This window comes from Mobula birostris, chromosome 27 (genome assembly GCF_030028105.1).
Source record: "Mobula birostris isolate sMobBir1 chromosome 27, sMobBir1.hap1, whole genome shotgun sequence".
Lineage (NCBI taxonomy): Eukaryota > Metazoa > Chordata > Chondrichthyes > Myliobatiformes > Myliobatidae > Mobula > Mobula birostris.
Genome location: NC_092396.1, coordinates 9,623,950 through 9,637,420, shown reverse-complemented (window position 1 = coordinate 9,637,420; position 13,471 = coordinate 9,623,950). Strand labels below are relative to the sequence as shown.

Sequence of the window (13,471 nt, the reverse complement as noted above, 5' to 3'; positions counted from 1 at the left end):
AAGTCAACCTGTTTCCAATCCAGCAGCCAGAACAATGAAGACAGATGCACAAAATATAACATAGTTATCAACAGCAAATCAATAACCTAGTTATCAATGTCTCAATAGACAGATTAATTCTAAACAAAGATGCAAGAATGAAGCAGTATTTGAGCTTGAACACTAAGGATGGTTGGAAGATATTTTGTTGAATAAATATTGTATTGGAAATTAGATCAAAGTTTTCAATCGATCACGAGAAAGTAGGAGCACGAGTAGACCAGTCAGCCCCTCACAGCTAATCCACCATTCAATTTAATCACAGTGCTAGCCTCTTCTGTGTCAGTTCCCCACAGCCCCCAATTCCTTAATCTTTGAAATATTTATCTCCACCTTACCTGGCTTCCAGCACTCCCAGGGTAAAGAATTCTAGATATTCTCCACCTTCCTGGGAGGAGAAACTTTTCTATACCTCAATTTTAAACAACTGGCCCATTACTTTATAATTACGTTTCCCTCTCATGACTCTCCAACTAATGGAAATATCTTAACATCTACCCAGTCAAGCCTCCTAAGATCTTCTGTTTGAATAAGGTTACCCCTCATTCTAAACTCCAAGGAACATATATCTAAGCTGTCTGGCCTCTCTTGATAGGACAATGCTCTTATCCCACCAGGAGTTAGCCTGGAGAACCTCCTTTGGAACTGCCTACAATGCTACAATATCCTTTTTTAGATGCCAAAAATGTACATAGTATTCCAGGTGTGGTTTCACCAAGCATTCTTACAATTGTAACATAATAAAAGCAAGCACGTCTCTTGCCTTCTTGTTGGAGCTGTTTGCTAACGCTTAGTGATTCATGCACTTGAACTTCACTCATTTGCAGCCTTTCTCCATTTAGATAAGAATCTGCCTTTTGATTCTTGTTACCAAATGCATGATGTCATACATCCCCACATTAAACTCCATTTGCCCAGTCAAAGTTCAAAGTACATTTATTATCAAAGTCGTACACAGTACACAACCTTGAAAACCAAGAAACCCATTTAAACAAACCCTGCCCATTCCTTATGACACTAACTTATCCTTCTTAATGCAATCCCATACAAGTGACTTTCTTTACATGCCAGCCTTGACAGTAAGCATCAGTGTATTATTCCAAATGCAAACAGGAATAAAGTTCAAATGCAGCATCATATGCTCTATCATATACAGAAGATGCCGCTTTATCAAACTGCCTGGACTTTGTACACCAGGCCAAAGATGTGTACTCCTGACTTTTTAAAAATAGATCTCCCACTTAGCAAAAAGGTGCTCTAGTTCAATTGTTCAGAAGAGATTACTTCTCTACATAGGCTGTCTGGCAGTAATTGAACACAAACACCCCCCATTGTAGTGCCTAATACTCAATCCTTACACAATGTCAGACTAAATAGTTCCCTAAATAAAACCACACACAGTACTCCACCTCTGACTCTACCACTATTTTATATAGTTATTATTGTCTCTGCTTTTATATTCTGTGTCCTGGCTATTGAAGGCAACTATCCTCTGGGAGATATTCTAAACTGTGCTACAATTTTTAGGGATCCTTGGACTTGGTCTTTCGTCCCTCAGTATCCCTACAGCCTACCATTCATGAGTATGTCCTACACTTATTTGTCCTCCTAAGTTCCATCATTGCTCTGCCTGCGTTATCAACTGATCATTATCATGTATCCTATGCCAGAGCCGAGTCTGTAAATCCGCTGGGTTAAGTCAAAAGACCAACGTCTGTGAATCCACAAGTCTGCTGGAGGCCGGAGACCGTCAGCAGACAGTCTGGGGTTAAAGGACCGTGTGTGTGTGTGGATGGGAGGAACGGGGCTTGCTTTACTGTTGCTGCTTTGTCGCTTGTGTTCTGTTTCGTTGCGACCTGTGTTGATCTGCCGAGCACTCTGGACATGCTGCGTTGGCGCCTGAATGCGTGGTGACATTCGTAGGCTGCCCCCAGCACATCCTTAGGTGTATTGGCTGTTAACACAAATGACACTGCATGTTCTGATGTACATGTGATAAATAAATCTGAATCCAAAATATTTCAGTGACGTTACCCTCTCTTTTCAATATATTTCATGATGCATCTCTTTTTGGTTTAACTCCCTATTTACTTGTACATTACATTCCTAATTAACCTACTGTACTTTAGCATTCATTATATACTCATACAACATTATGTTACCATTTCCCCTATTAGTTCCTATGGGTGGTGGGGTGGAGATACGTCTCTACCAAAGGTGTAAGGCACTCCTTCCCTCCGCTAGCCTGCAGGTCATCTTTGGGCAAGGTGTAGCACTTGCTTAGCCCCTCCCGATCAGAGTCACGTGAAGCCACAGGAGCAGGTGGTGGATGGTCGTATGAGCCGCTGGTGCATATCACAAGTCCTGGTCATGCAACCACTGACACCAGGCAAACAATCTCTAAAGGGTATTGATAATGGCTAGGGTCACCCATCTTGTAAAGACACTGCCCAAAAGAAGGCAATGGCAAGCCACTTGGCAATGGCAATGCCAAGAACAATCATGGTCAAAGACCAGTTCGTCCATGTCATACGACACGGCACAGAGTGATCATGATGATGATGATGTTTTCTCTACACAAATCCTCTGTTCTTTGAAAAAGGTAGCTGTAAATATCTAAGCTGATAGGATTCCAAGGAAACTGGGTAGCATGGGTAATTCAGTATATCACTTAAAAGATTTCCATAGCTTGTTCTGCACCTCAGTTGCTGTCAACCCGTTATGCTTATGATTTGAAGCAATTATTGTAGTCGACTACATATTTAATACAATGCTTAGTCCAACAGGAAACATTGTTGAATTTGGCCATGCATTCAGATACTGAAAATATGTGAAAATAAGTTGTCCCTTTGGATGCGTTTCACTGTAACTTCACTCTACAACAGTTTGACATTCACTCAAACATAAGGCAATTCTGTTTCTCATAGAGGTTACCTTTGTACTAGACAGTTCTTGGGAGAGCTCCTGCAACCTCTCTTGTTGCCGTTCCAGAAGCTCCTGCACTGTCGTAAGATTTGTTTGTAGTTGTGCCACTGTGCAAGAAAAGAAAATTAATTTACTTGATATTCACAGTAATTACAGTCATCACTAATTACTACGTAAGGGGGCTTCTATTTTCCAACAGTAAAGTGAAATCTTTTATCTACATCACTTAACAGAAGCTAAATGTCAGTTCAAAAGGCATACAACTGACTCGTTCTTCTCCCCTTCCTAATATTGGTTCTTGTTTGCAAGTATATACTGTTGGCTCCTGACACTTCTGAGATCCAAAGGTTCTTCGGAAATCAAGAACGAAGTATAAAACTTGTTGCTTACAGCTGTTTTATTAAATATAACAAGACTGAAAAATGAACAAGAGCACAGAGAAAAGGGAAAAGATAAAGGAAAAAGTAATTGTGGTCGTCTCATAAACTAGAGATAACAAAAATGTTAAGTGATTTCAATTACCCGTAAAATAGCCAGATTCGAGTGGCGTTTCATTTGCTACAGAAAACTTGGTAAGTTTCTAAGAAGTTTCTTGGGCGAAGTGTAGTGGTTAGCACAATGCTTTACAATATAGACAATCTGGTTTCAATTGCCACCACTGCCTGTAGCACATTCTCCCTGCGACTGCATGGGTTTCCAGACATCCCACCTCTCCCGGAAGTTCCAGGAGTCTCCCGCATATTAATAGTGGCTCCCTGATGCCCGTAAATTATATACAATATCACGGAAATCAATTTTTTTGAGAGCGAGCGAGAGAAAGCAAGAGAGAGTGCGAGAGCGATCACAAGAGAGAGAGCGAGAGCAAGCAAGTGAGCGAGAGCGAAAGCAAGCGAAAGTGCGCGAGCGAGAGCAAGCAAGCGAGCAAGAGAGAGTGAGCGAGAGAAAGTGAGTGAGAGAGAAAGCAAGCGAGAGCGAGTGAGCGAGAAAGCAAGCGAGAGCAAGCAAGCGAGACAGAAAGCAAGCGAGAGCGCTCGAGCAAGACAGAAAGCGAGCGAGGCACTCGAGCGACCATGAAAGAGAGAGAGAGCGCGCGCCATGGCAGAGTGTTCCAAAAAATATATAAAACGTACGTCACCCCAGACTACACTAAAGTGTACCCCTGCCTAATAGGGGTCAAAATAATGACAGTGTTGCTCACTGCACTGCTTGCAACAGTGACTCTTCTATTGCCCATGGTGGGTTAAGACTGTAAAAGACATGTTGAGGTGAGTTTAACAGGTGTCATTCGTTCATTAGCATAGCTAACGTTATTTAAACTAGCTGGCTAGCTGCTAAGGAGCTACTCTATTGCAGACATCCCACCTCTCCCGGGAGTCTCCTGCAAATTGATGGTGCTACTTCCCTGAAATAAGTTTTTGCAGGGTGGGATGTCTGGGTTTCCTCTAGTTGTGTTGGTTTCCTCCCACAGTCCAAAGACGTACTGGTTGGTAGGTTAATTGGCCATTGTAAATTGTCCTGTGATTGGGCTACGGTTTAAACAGGTGGGTGCTGGCGGATGTGGCTTGAGGAGCAGTAAGGGCCTATTCTGCACTGTATCTCAATAAAAAATTTTTAAAAATACAAAAGCAACTGTATTGTAATTACTGGAAAACTCCCTGAACAATTACATGTCTAGAAGTGATTATATAAAAATACAAGCAATCATAGGAGAGTTACACTACAAGAAAAATAACAAATTTTACACCTCTGTCCAACAATATAGGCCAAACTAAAAGTTGAAATGAGAATTCAACAAAATATTGCAGTTATTTCACACTACTTTATATTTTATTGTCACCAAACAATTGATACTAAAACGTACAATCATCACAGTGATATTTGATTCTGCGCTTTGCGCTCCCTGGAGTACAAATCCATAGTAAATATTAAAAATTTAGATTATAAATAGAAAATAGAAAAGGGAAAGTAAGGCAGTGCAAAAAAACCAAGAGGCAGTTCCGGATATTTGGAGGGCTGGGCCCAGATCTGGGTCAGGATCTGTTCAGCAGTCTTATCACAGTTGGAAAGAAGCTGTTCCCAAATCTGGCCGTACGAGTCTTCAAGCTCCTGAGCCTTCTCCTGGAGGGAAGAGGGACGAAAAGTGTGTTGGCTGGGTGGGTCGTGTCCTTGATTATCCTGGCAGCAACGCTCTGACAACGTGTGATGTAAAGTGAGTCCAAGGACGGAAGATTGGTTTGTGTGATGTGCTGGGCTGTGCTCATGATCTTCTGCAGCTTCTTTCGGTCTTGGACAGGACAACTTCCATACCAGGTTGTGATGCACCCTAGAAAAATGCTTTCTACGGTGCATCTATAAAAATTAGTGAGGGTTTTAGGGGACAGGCCAAAATTCTTTAGCTTTCTCAGAAAGTAAAGGCGCTGGTGGGCCTTCTTGGCAGTGGACTCTGCTTGGTTGGACCAAGTCAGGTCATTTTTGATATTGACCCCGAGGAACTTAAAGCTTTTGATCTGTTCCACTTGTGCACCACCGATGTAAATGGGGTCGTGCGGTCCATTACTCCTTCTGAAGTCAACAACCAATTCCTTCGTCTTGCTGATGTTGAGGGATAGGTTATTGTCTTTGCACCATGCCACCAGATTCTTAATTTCCTCTCTGTACTCAAACTCATCATTGCCCGAGATACGGCCTACAATTGTGGTGTCATCAGCAAACTTATATATTGAGTTCAATGGAAACTTAGCTACACAATCATGGGTATACAGTGAGTACAGGAGGGGGCTGAGTACACAGCCTTGTGGGGCACCGGTGCTCAGAGTGATTGTAGAGGAGAGCTTGTCCCCTATTTTTACAGCCTGGGTCCTGTCTATGAAGAAGTTGAAGATCCAGTTGCAGATCTGAGTGCTAAGGCCCACGTTCCGGAGCTTAGGAATCAGTTTATTTGGAATGATGGTATTAAAGGCAGGGCTGTAGTCAATGAAATGGAGCCTTACATATGTGTCTTTATTCTCCAGGTGTTCTAAGGAGGAATGTAGGGCCAGAGAGATGGCATCTGACATTGACCTGTTGCTCCAGTAGGCGAATTGCAAAGCATCGAGGTTGACTGGTAGGCTGTGGTTGATGTGTGACATAACCAATCTCTCGAAGCACTTCATAGCAATTGATGTCAGAGCCACAGGTCAATAGTCATTCAGGCATGCCACCTTGCTCTTCTTCGGCACCGGGATTATCGTTGCCTTCTTAAAACACGAGGGGATCTTAGACTGAAGCAAGGAGCAGTTGAAGATGTCAGCAAACATTCTAGCTAGCTTGCTTGCACAGGCCCAGAGAACCTGTCCGGGGACGCCATCTGGGCCCGTCGCCTTCCGTGGATTTACCTTCAGGAAGGCCCTTCTAATGTCCTCCTCGGTGACGATGAATCTCGATGCCACCAGGTCCGGTTCATCCAGAGGGAGCGGGGCGCTCCTCTTCTGTTCGAATCTTGCATAGAATACGTTAAGTGCATCAGGAAGAGAAGCGCCAGTTATTGATATTCCCAGCCTTCTCTTTGCGCCCACTGATCTCATTTAGACCATCCCATAGTCTACCGGCATCCCTGTGGTTAGCCTGGGCTTCCAACTTGGCTCGATATTGCCTTTTAGCGCCCTTAATGGCTTTCCGAAGTTCACGCCTGGATTCCATGTAGCGACTGGTATTCCTGGACCTAAAAGCCGCAGCTCTAGCCTTCAAAAGGGACTTGACCTCATAATTCATCCAAGGTTTCCGGTTAGGGAATACCCGCGTCGTCTTGCGAGACACACAGTCCTCTGTGCATTTCCAGATGAAGTCCGTGACAGCTGAGGCATACTCATCGAGGTTAGCTGTCAAGTCCTTGAATACTAACCACTCCACCGATTCAAAGCAGTCATGGAGGACCTCATCCGTTTCCTCCGTCCAACATGACATCACTTGTGACACTGTGACCTCCCGCTTCAGTTTCTGTTTGTAAGCTGGGAGTACGGCCTGATGGTCCGATTTTCCGAAGTGAGGTCATGGGATGGAACGGTAGGCATCCTTGACTACTGTGTAGCAGTGGTCAAGTAAGTGACATTCTTCAAATACATTCTTCTACAGAGGGAGCCAACAGGTAAGAACGGTGTTCAATTGTTGCTCACTACAGTGACCCAGCAGCACTTTCAAAAACTCCGCCATGGACTGACCTAAGCCTGGTTGCGAAAGAAGGGCGGTTGGGCATGGAGCTAGCAATATCATCCCATAAAATCCCAGTGCTACAGAAACTCCAAAGACCACATGATATACGAGCAGAATTAGGCCATTTGACCCATCGAGTCTGCTCTATAATTTCACCAAAACTACCTGCTCCTCCACCTATCTTCATGCCATTTGCAAACTTTGCAACAAAGCCATCAATTCCATCATCCAAATCATTGACATATAACATAAAAAGAAGCGGTCCCAACACAGTCCCCTGTGGAACACTGCTAGTCATCAGCAGCCAGTCAAAAAAGGTTCTCTTTATTCCCAATCTTTGTCTCCTGCCAATCAGCCACTGCTTTATCCATGCTAGAATCTTTCCTGTAATACCATAGGCTCATAGCTTGTTAAGCAGCCTCATGTGTGGTACCTTGTCAAAGGCCTTCTAAAAATCTAAGTACAAAACATCAACCGATTCTCCTTTGTCTATCCTGCTTGTTACTAAAGAATTTCAATAGATTTGTCAGGCAAGATTTTCTCTTGAGGAAACCATGTCGACTATGGCCTATCTTATCATGTCCCTCCAAGCACCCTGAGACCTCACCCTTAACAATGAACTCCAACATCTACATTCCCAACCACTGAGGTCAGACTAACTGGCCTATAGTTTCCTTTCTTCTGCCTCTCTCCCTTCTTGAAAAGTGAAGTGACATTTGCAATTTTCCAGTCTTCTGGAACCATTCCAGAACATAGTGATTCTTGAAAGATCATTACTAATGCCTCCATGATCTCTACAGCCACCTCTTTCAGAACTCTGGGGTGTACACATCTGGTCCAGGTGACTTATCTACCTCCAGACCTTTCAGTTTCCCAATAACCTTCTCTCTAGTTATGGTAACTTCACACATTTCATGACCTCTAACACCTGGAACTTCCAACATACTTCTAGTGTGTTGTGCAGTGAAGACTGATGGAAAACACTTATTCAGTTTGTCTGCTATTTTGTCGTCACTCTTTACTACCTCTCCAGCATCATTTTCCAGTGGTCCAATATCCACTCCCACCTTTCTTTTACACTTTAAGTATATGAAGAAACTTCTAGTATCCTCTAATATTATTAACTAGCTATTCCATCTTTACCTTTTAATGACTTTAGTTGCCCTCTGTTGGTTTTTAAAAGCTTCCCAATCCTCTAACTTCCTACTAATCTTTGCCCTATTATATGCCCACTCTTTGACTCTTATGCTGGCTTTGACTTCTCTTGTTAGCTATGGTTGTGTCATCTTTCCTTTAGAATACTTCTTCTTCTTTGTGATGTATATATCCTGCACCTTACGAATTGATTCCAGAAATTCCAGCCATTGCTGATCTGCCATCATCGCTGCCAGTGTTCTTTTTTCAATCAATTCTGGCCAAATCCTCTCTTATGCCCCTGTAATTCCCTTTACACCACTGTAATACTGTCATAATACTCTTATTTTAACTGTATTGCCTCTTGTCAGAGGTCAATGGGTTCAAGTCGTATTGTAATGAAGCACAAAGACTGGAGGTCATGGGTTAAGGGTGAAAAGATTAAGGAGAACCTGAGGGGGAACTTCTTCGCTCAGAGGGTGATGGGAGTGTGAAATGAGCTGCCACTAGATGCAGAGTTTGATTGTAACATTTAAGGTAAACTTGGATGCGGAGGGGAATGGAGGGCCATGGTCCAAGTGCAGGTGCAGGTCAATGGACTAGCCAAAATAATAGTTTGACATGGGCTTAATGGGCCGAATGGCCTGTTTCTTTGTTATAAAGTTTGATGACTCTATAATAAAAACCTCGGTTGACATTCCACTATCACTACTAAAAAAGCATCACAAAAGATTATATAGTTATTATTACGCCACCTGTGAGAGCTTCCTCTTTATAATTTTTATATCACATCAATGACTGTACCTATAAAAAAATGTTTTATTGACTAAAGAACACACTTCAATCCTTGATGGTGAAACAATTTAATGCAATGCCACAAAAGTTAAATACAGCTGAGCGGGCAATCATGTAGAAGCACCTTTGATCTTTCAATAGAAAGAAAATGCATTTGTGTCATAATCCTTTTTGTGCTTTTCAATAAAAGGAACAAAAACGTAGCACAGGGGTTTAGTTGGAACTAGCACATTTTTTAGAAAAAAACTCATATTTTGTCATGGTATCATTGAATTATATTAACTAGCTGTTTAATATTTCTTTAGGGTCTCAGTAGAATGATCAGCAGGACTCAAATAGATAATAAATAGATATGGTGAGTCTATACAGCATATTTTTGAAAATATAGTTTTTCATATATCTTTTAATCTTAGAAATGAGTTTGAGTCATTGAGGGACAGGATGAGACAGTAGATTAAAATCTATCCCCATCATTTATGAATTCAGAGACAGATTTCTTTTAAACAGCTACTCAAAGGCTGACGACAAGCTCCTCAGACAAGTTGTTGGATGATGAGATCTCAACATGAGATGCACATTAGTCAGCACTAACTGGTACCTAATTGAGTGATATCATTCAATAACTGTGAAATGAAAGCAAACAGAGCCTCTTTCATTCAACTAAGGAGCAATTCTCGAAAAGTGTTCTATCATGAATTCAGTGCCTAAATTCTGTAACATAAATAACAAAGAAATTATTCTGACAGTTGTAGAGCATTTAAACCAAACTGTGCTCTTGATTATTTACTCTTGCTTATAGAGTTATATTTACATACCCACACACTCCATTTGGGTAGCCTCCAACCTGATGGCATGAACATCAATTTCTCTAGTTTCTGGTAATTTCTCTCCACTCCCATCTTTTTCCATTCTCCATTCTGGTTCCCCTTTTCACATGCCTATAATTTCCCTTTAGTGCCCTTCCTTCTTCCCTTTCTCTCATAGTCCACTCTCTTCTCCTATCATATTCCTTCTTCAGTCCTTTACCTTTCCCAGTTTCTTGCTTCAATATGAACTGCTTTTTCCTCTGCACAGATGCAATCTGACCTGCTGAGTTCCTCCAGCATTTTGTATGTGTTGCTCAAGACTGCCAGCACCTGTAGGATCTCTTGTATTTCAAATATGGATAATCCGGATGAAGGCACACACAAGACATCAAAAGGAAAATACTGTGGGCTATCCAGATTAAGGTATTGCATTTTGTTGCAAAATGGGGTTAATGAAATTTGATCAATGTTGGGAGACATGAAGATTCTGAACTGATATATAGCATAGAGATACGGTGAACAATGAGCTGGTTGGTGACAGTGGTCAGGAGGGAAAAATCTGATGACATGGGCAAATACAATTTAGCACAGATGCGTTCTTGTCACGTAAGGAAGCAAGATACACCAAATAGTCCAATTTTAAATGGTGCTAGAAACAGAAATATCTGTTGGTGTCTGTACACAGCCTATGAAGGTAAATGGAGAAAGTGTTAGGAGTGCATTTGGTACTCCTGGAATTATAAACACAGGCAATAGCAAGGAAGTGATTCTGAACCTTTTATAAAATGCTGATGAGGCTCCAGCTTCTGTTCTGCAACCACTTCAGGAGAGGGTATTTTAAGAAGTACACGCAGACTTTGGAAAGAGTCCAAGTCCTCCCCACTACTGAGCATATCTACAAGGGGTGCTTCCATAAGAAAGCAGTATCCATCACCAAGGACAGCCACCATCCAGGCCATGCTTTCTGCTTGCTGCTGTCATCAGGAAAGTGGTACAGGAGCCTTAGGTACCACGCTACCAGGTTCAGGAACAGTTACTAACCCTGAACCAGAATCGATATCTTCACTCACCCCAATACTGAACTGATTCTACAATCTATGGACTCACTTTTAATGGCTCTACAACTCATGTTGTAAGTAAGTAAATAGATAGATAGCTAAGTATTTATTTATTTATTGTGGGGTTTTGTATTTGTTTAGTTTGTCTTCTTTTGCACACTGACTGTGTATAGTGTTTCATTAATTCTATTGTGTTTCTTTGTATCCACTGCAAATGCCAGCAAGAAAATGAATCTCAGGGTAGTATATGTTGACACACACATACAATACATACTTTGAACTTTGATTTGCTGGAGAGATACGAGGGATGAAATGTGATTAACCTGAAATATCAAACATTAGGACGTCATTCCCTAGGGCAGACTTTCTCAACCATTTTGCCCTGGAGGAGCCCTTGAAATAATTTTCAGGTCTCAGGAAACCCCTGTGTAAAAATTATTATATCTACAGCTCACAGTATGTTAGCGTGATCAGTAAGTTGTAGATATAATAATCCAAAAATAATTATCAATTCTCTTTTGAGTAGAGAATAAATTTTTAGCCAACCTTTCTTGAAAGCAAACAGGTGGTTAAGCTTAGCTGACCTTTCTTGAAATTAATCTCTTTCTTTCTCTTTCATAAATTTTAAAAACTCATAAGGCAAACATAATAAATTTCTGTCAAATAACTGGCTTAAGTCAAAATGGAATTTAATTTTTCTACAGGTAGGCTTGGTAGATTTAATTTAAATAAAGGTTGTAAATTGATTTTAATGAATGCTATTTATAACATGGAAATTTATTAATAATTTCGAACAGTAAAGTTGCTAAAAACCAGAGGCCAAAGCACCATGAATAAAAATATAACCCAAGACACAATTTTATACAAAACTGAAAAATCATTTTCTTACTAAGTGACATGATCAGGCTCAGAAATAGGCCTAGCATGTGCTTGTTTTTTGCTGTACAAATACTCAATTCCGGGGTCGAACTTGAAATAAGCACACACAGATTTCACCTTCAACTGGAATGAGACGATTCCTATCCTTGCTCTTGATGCTTGTTAAACAAAAAAACATTTGCTCACACATGTAATAAGTTGTAAACTACAGCAAAATTGCTTTCCTATGAATGCAGTAAATCTCATCACGAGTGCACAATCAGACTGCAGCTCACAAAGTTTTTCCTCCTCTCTCAAAGTCAAGTTCTCAGGCTGAGTAGAAGATTCAGAGGAAGGTCCTTCACACAGTCATACACTTGTGTTGAAAGGGAGTAACAATACTGTTCAATTTTGATCTGCAGTTCTTCCAGGTGGTTATCAATAAGGCTCGAGACTTTCTGATATCCTTCCACACTCTCAAACCAAGCAGCAGTAGAGACATTTCAAGATCCAAAAATCTTGTCACTTGAAGTCAAAACATTTTCTCCAGGGCCTTGCAGAAATTTGTTCAACTGGTTCATATAATGAAAAATGTCTGCTAAGTAGGCGAGTTTCTGCAGCCATTCTTCATCTTCAAAGCACTCAGCAATGTTTACAACAACACCAAAGAAGAGGCCAGCAGTTGAGTCATGGCGTGTAAGGGAAAGTTGGGGGAGGTAGTTTGGGAGAGAGAGAGGCTGACATCACAGCTTAAGTTGGGCGAGTCCATTCAATGCTCGGAAAACTCACTGCATTTTCCTCAGTAGCCTACCGTCCTCCCTTCTGTGCAATACTGAACTTGCCAATTATCAACAGTCTCCCCTATCTCACATCAAAACCTGAGAATGGACTGAAACAAATAAACACGGTGCTACTGCAGAGAAGATTGCTAACGGGGCTGCTCGATCACTGCCCACCACTGTGAGTGCTCGGGTTCCGCAGAACTCCAGTTGAGAAACCCTGCCCTAGAGTTTAGGAGAATGAGGAAGATTTGAAAAAGATGAAAGATCATGAGGGGTATATATATATATGGTATACGCAAGCAAGGCTACTTCCAGAGGTTGGGTGAGAACTAGAGATCCTGGGTTAAGGGTGAAAGCTGAAATGTTTAAGGGAAACCTGAGGGGGAACTCAGAAGGTGGTGCGAGTATGGAATGAAATGCCAGCGGACGTGGTGGTTACGAGCTTGATTTCAAAATTTAAGAGAAGTTTGGATAGGTGCATGGATGAGAGGGTTAAGGAGGGTTATGGTCCAGGTACGAGTTGATGGGACTAGGCAGAACAATAGTTTGGCAAAGACCAAATGGGCCAAAGTGCTTGAATTCAGTCGTGTCCTCTATGACGTACCAAATCCTTCCTGAATTTTCTGTTTTCATTTCACCTTTCCAACAACTACAACATTATATAACACAAACATAATTTGTATCATTCAGACATATTTTCCCACACATACCTTATCCTATTACATGGAACTTGAAGCACAAGTCCTGCACCAAAAATTAGCCCATGGCAAGATACCAAGGACAAGCACTTGGAAGGTAAACTTTAACAGGTATACACAGCACCTGCACCACCAAGTAAATGTTTTTCTCGCAAAGACCTAAATACATCACTTGAAACTAGGTGAAG

General features: G+C 41.5%; 1 protein-coding gene across 1 annotated transcript in view; it reads right to left on the bottom strand.

Annotated features, from left to right (window-relative positions):
- The window catches only part of pex14 (peroxisomal biogenesis factor 14), a 347,718-nt gene that overhangs the window by 20,057 nt on the left and 314,190 nt on the right, over positions 1 to 13,471 (bottom strand). The window contains exon 7 of the mRNA XM_072245373.1: positions 2,974 to 3,071. Within this exon, the coding sequence (XP_072101474.1) occupies positions 2,974 to 3,071 (98 nt within the window). The remainder of the gene's footprint in view (positions 1 to 2,973; positions 3,072 to 13,471) is intronic.